Source organism: Aedes albopictus, chromosome 2 (genome assembly GCF_035046485.1).
Source record: "Aedes albopictus strain Foshan chromosome 2, AalbF5, whole genome shotgun sequence".
Lineage (NCBI taxonomy): Eukaryota > Metazoa > Arthropoda > Insecta > Diptera > Culicidae > Aedes > Aedes albopictus.
Window position 1 is genome coordinate 333473986 of NC_085137.1, and position 6000 is coordinate 333479985.

General features: G+C 36.2%; 1 protein-coding gene across 1 annotated transcript in view; it reads right to left on the bottom strand.

The window, feature by feature from the left end:
• LOC115267620 (myrosinase 1-like) overlaps positions 1-1530 on the bottom strand; it is a 37375-nt gene extending 35845 nt beyond the window's left edge. The window contains exon 1 of the mRNA XM_029874761.2: positions 880-1530. Coding sequence (XP_029730621.2) covers positions 880-1013 — 134 coding nt within the window. The 5' untranslated portion in view covers positions 1014-1530. The remainder of the gene's footprint in view (positions 1-879) is intronic.
• Between the last annotated feature and the right edge of the window lie 4470 nt (positions 1531-6000).

Genomic DNA, 6000 nt, shown 5'->3' on the forward strand with positions numbered 1-6000 from the left:
GTTTTCGATCTGCTTGGACAATAGATGCAATTTAACACTTTGATGAATCACGTTCGTGAGTTTTTGGGGATTTTATTCTTCCTGCTTCTGAGGAACACTGAAGTGACACATTTATAGAGTGTTTAACAATTGGCTTCTTTATGTAGGGAGTGACATCTCAATCTACCTGATAGGAACAACATGTGCAATGGCTAAATGAAACATTTTTCATTTATTCATTTTCTTTAGTTTGTATTATCAACAAATTTCATTCTCATTGTTAATATCTCAACAAATACCATTTCAAATACATTTTATTCACTCTTCTCTATTGGGTATAAAGAATATTTAAAACTTTATCTTTAATGTACGATTTGGCATTTCCACCCACATGTTTGTAGCTAAAAGATGAGCTCTGCCTTACTTCCCATTATCCGCATTATACGTAATCCACTAAATTCCACACATATTAGGCAGATGAACACCCCCATTGATTTTCGTCAGTTCAAAACACACTTCTCCTATAATGAGCTCAACAAACAAAAAAGTTCCCATTCACATTCCACCCTCTCGCGGAGTCATCCAAGTCGCGTGCTATGCCCAACCAACCTACTATATTCAAGTTCATTAACAATCAACGCGGTGTTAAAACCACACTTAATCGCTAGCCGGGTCAACATGCACATAACGAACACCTCTCCGCACTACTAGGCCAAGTCCAGCAGCAGTCGGGGTAGTCGTCGCGCCGTCTGTTCAGAATGGCAAGACGCGTGCTTCAACAAACCGACACAATTATGCTGTATAGCCAATGCAGGTAAACACAGCCGCACAGGTTCATGCTGAGAGGTGGCTTCAATTCAGTGGCAAGTTCAATGCGATCGCGTCCATCATCACACTTACATCATATGGCAGCTTGTGGTGCTACTATCAGTTGTCACCCGCGTACCTGACCGGTGGCCAATCTGGGGTGTTGGGCTCCTCCATTGACATCGGTGGCTACGCCGAGGCTGCGTTCGAATCATTGAGCTTTGCATTCTTCCTAATAGCTTTGCACTGGACACCGAACGGCGAGTACGCTCGTTAAACAATTTTAGCACAATCGTAAATCTTGTTTGAACTCCCTCAAAACACTCGTTTTATGGTCTCTCGACACCTTAGAAGTTGGCGCACTTTTGGAATATCTATACGGTATGAGGAATGTTTTGTTTACTGAACTGATGCACTTGGTTCGCGCCTATCATCCACAAACTGGATCGCCACCGGATACTAACAACACAAACAAAAATCGTTAATACCGCAGTTTGCGACACTGGAGTATTTGCACTTATTTCAAGGACGCGTGACTAAAATTCAATCATTCGAATCGAAATTTCACGACTCCACGGCTGTAGCACACCACCGCTGACGACGACAACGACGGGTATTACGCGAACTACCGACAAACGCATGAAATTTGCGCTCACTCAAGTGCTTATAACACTATATAATGATCGTTTGCTGGGCTGCCTGGCACCTGTGCAGCCCAATAGCTATGAAAAGAGACTAAACGCTACTGCTGATCTCCAAGAGGTATTTATATGACGCTACCGGCTACAAGGTAGATACCTACAGGTGATTGGACACTGTGATGCTGGGAGAACGAATACGATTTGAGATATTTTTTTTCTTGCTTTCGTCTTATGTCTGGACGAAACAACGCGCGTAAGGCTCAACCCCTGTTCTAGCCCACTAGTAATAAGAATAAATCCTAGCCTAGCCCAGCTTACGCCAATCGGTTAACTACCATGCTAGAACAACAATGCACAACTCGTTCTCGGGGAAATATAATGTGCTTATCCATGAGTTGAGTCCGCGGTGCCCACATCGAACGTCAATTGAAGCACGTGTCACTGGGGATGGAAATTTTAAGAGGCACTACTGTCGTCTTAATTAGTCACCAGCACGGAGATTTTAATGCCCCAAATCAACGATCAACGATCTGCTGCTGCTCAAAGCACAATTCTCTAGAAACATCATGAAATGATTTTATATGTCTTCTACCTGAAGTGTGTATAAAAGGGAGAACCAAGTATTTGGACTATATGTTAATTATATCCTCTGTAATCATAGCGGTTAACAAGCAAAATTTTATATTTAACAAATAGTGTCCTTACCCCTTTGTAATTCTCAGCGAATTGATTGAAGTTCTTGTTTTCCATCAACAAACCGAAGGACTTCTCACTGCCCTTCGCAATTCTCTCATTGATTGATATCACTTACAATGACAACACCCGCATCAAAAATTTTGCACCATAATGACCGATCTGCACTGGCAAAGCCAGTTCATTGTAAATTTCGGATACCGTAAAATGGGGTGTTAAGGGACGGAAAAAAATTTCGTTCCCATTAATTCATGGGTTCTACTTCTTAAAACTTTAAGGAAAAACAGTCCGATCATTGTCTTGCTGCCTGCTACGCATATAGATTACAAAATTTGACATTTTTTTGAAAAATTGAACATATTTAACAAAATGTGCGAATTTTAGGAAAATATGAAAATGGGGTGTTCAAGAATTCAAGGGAATGAATGTAAAAGTTCTTACATTTCAAGGAAAGATAAAAATTGATTTTTTGTAAACAGTGCTGTAATATTTCTTGAACATCACCGAAAAAGCTTATAATAGTCCTGAAGGTGCAGGGACAGTTTCATTGTCATCTATCTTTGTATATGAGTTTTTTTTTGTTAAAGTCTTGAAATCTGAAAAAATACCGCCAATTGTACCTGAGTGGCTTCAATTTTTTACAAACACATTATTCACAGTTACTATTTAGAGTAACTAAATTGAATAGTTCAGACTGACCAACAGGTTGTAAACTAAGGATGTGTATTTACAGTTTTTTGTTCACTTAAAAACTCATTTATATTGAAATGTTTTATATGCAACCATCATTAGATGGCCCAGGGTGTAAACTGTGTATTCAATGCTGATATTTCTACTCTGGAGCATCGCTGATATGTCGTATATTAGATTCTGAGATATTTTAGCAGCCATGAGTCATCTTCATAAATACTTTCTTTTGCACGAGTTAGTGGCAGTCTGGTTTACATAATATATAGAACAAGTGAGTATATTCAACATTTTCAAAAAGCTGTCACGTTTAGCGCCAATTATTAATAATATTTAAATAAGAAAACAGACGGAAAATCTATTTTGAATACACCTTCGTTAAAACACACCAAAACACCTGAAGAACACAAACTTCTGTAAAGAGGGGACTACTGCGGCATTAAATTTAAGCATTTGACCAACTTTCTAATTATATGTATCAATCTAAAACTTGTTTCTGAAGATCTATATTGTATTAGTTGAATTTATCATCCATAGCAACTGTTGGGATGTCTATAACCCAAAATGAAATCTGTAATACGTCATACAGAATAGTAACTGCTATGCAATGAATCTATCGCCTCAAACATCCATGATACAAACAAAAAAGTTACATGAGAAATTTAATCCCCTAACACCCCACCAGTTTATGAAACTAGACTTTTTTCACAAAAAATGTCGGTGTTCGAAAACCACCTTAGTTACATCAAATATTTTACCTTAGTTTCGTTTGAAATGAGTTGTAGAACACCTAACGATTACTCACATATTTTTCCTAATAATATTTCTGATTTCACAAATGAATGTTTGAATGGTACCGAAATTGAGAAAATGCAATGCCGTTCTATTTTTGATGTCTAGTGTCCAGTTTAAAACGTATTTTTATGAGTGGTAATCCTTATAGTATGCCTTTATTTCCAACAAACATTTGAAGCGAATTTGGAATAAGTAAATCAATTTTTATACGGTTTGGCGATTTTTCAAAGTAGTGTGTGAAGATGAATCCCCATGAGTTGTTAACACCCCATGTTACGGTACCTAAAATCTACAGAATCTCGGAAATGATGTCACAAACTACAAAGAAAATACCACTTAAACATGACGTTGAAGTCATAAAAAATAGAGGAATGTACAGGAGATAGACAAAATGATCGGGACAGGCAAAAGTTTCGCTTTTCAAAAAATGGCCAACTAGCTGTAACTTTTCGAAGTGCATCAAAAATTCTCAAATGTTTACTGCCCAGCCAACCACATATCGTAAATCATTGTGTGGAAAAAATCGTATATTTTCATATATTGAATCAGAATTGTATAATAATATGTATATTTGTTGACAATGATTGCGTAAAATCGCATTTCATGCCAAATTAAATTTCAATTGCGATTTTGTTTCATATAGTCGTCTCCGATCATAAAAAGTGCGAGATACTATCGGTAGGATCGCACAGAATCGTATAGAATCGTGAAAAAAAACATACATTCTTAGTGTCAAGCTGCAAGTTCGCTAGCATCGTATATATGATTTCTTTGAATCGTGGAAATCGTCGCTTCACATCGTATATGAATCTGTTAAATTGAGCTTGCTACCTAAAGGTATGATGAAAATCGGCGAAATCGTATACAACTATAACAATGTTGTATATTGATCGTTTGCGTCACACTTGCGTCGTATACGAAGTGAATGAAATCGTAGAAAACGTATATTTATTTTTACAGTCGCATATGATTGTTACTGCACCTTCAATAGTCGAATCTCAATCTCGGAAATCGTAAATGGTTTTGTTTACATATTTGTATGTTGGACAAAAAGGAAAAAATGGTATTCATCACAAATTTGTATTTTTGTTGTTGTTGACACATTCCAACCATGGTAGCAATAATTTCAACCAAATATATAGGTTTTCATACTAGCAGATGACTTACAATAAGTGATGCATAGATTCCAACACCGATATGAATTCCGGGCCTCTTGCACGGCACCACTTTTGGTGCCACTCAATGCACAACAACAACGCTCCCACCGCATGTCTCGCACCGTATCATGCTAATTTTTATTCGTTTCATGCCATTCACTTTGAACTTTCTATTTTCAACTTGGCAATATAGCCATATAGAGATAACGCGCAGCTCTCAATCAAAGGACCTAAGTTCGATTCCCACTGAACACCATTTGGTTTTTTTTATTTGAAAATCTTGAGTCGTATACTGGTACTCTGAATCGTAATAAGATCATCCATAGTTGTATATTTAGATGGATAAAATCGGCAAAATCGTAGACATTTTTCGTTAAATCGTAAATTATGTTGGATGGAATCGCAGTAATCGTATATATGTTTCGATATGGCCTGCACTTTAGTATGTATATGCTTGTTTCGTGCATTGAATACGATTTCTTTGGAGCTATATATGTGTGACTATTTCAGTTGCAATTTCGATATAGCAACCAAATTGCTGGCTGGGTGTGAATTGGTCAACTAGCAGTCTATCAATGGTCCAAAGATTCTAGTAAAAGGCATAATTATCCGATAGCCAACTTTGAACTTTTATATTTCTGGATTCCATGATTTGAATGCAATGAAATTTTTAACGCTTTCACCGCCCTACCGAGAAAATCGACTGACCCACGAATAGTGTAGCGCGATTTTGATTTATAATGATAATTTTTTTTCATCCGTTCAGTCTTAGTTTTACAGTGTATCAAACAATTGTCCGTACAGCAATTTTTTGGTCAAAATAATTTTTTATTCAAGTGTTCATAACTTTTTTATACGTCAATAAAAACGCTGAAATTTTGACCAATTATAAACCATATATTAATGCTCCATTGGTAAAATTTTTAAGCAAGATCGAATAGGTTTTCAGAAAATAATAGAACTTTTAGTAAAACTTATAAGATTTTTGAACTAATTTTTAAAACATTATATCTCAATATGTACTCAATGAAACTTTTTCTTTTTTTTTTGTGTTACAGCTTATACCTAAGGCTTTCATATGCAACTTTGTTTGAATTTTTATATTCACTACAAAAAATATGAAAAATCTGTATATGTGTGAGTGTCATTTGGAAATTTATCATATTTTGATCAATAAAAGTGCCAAGTGTATTCAACTGTTTTAAACTCTCTAATTGAAATATTTTCATACTGAACCCACT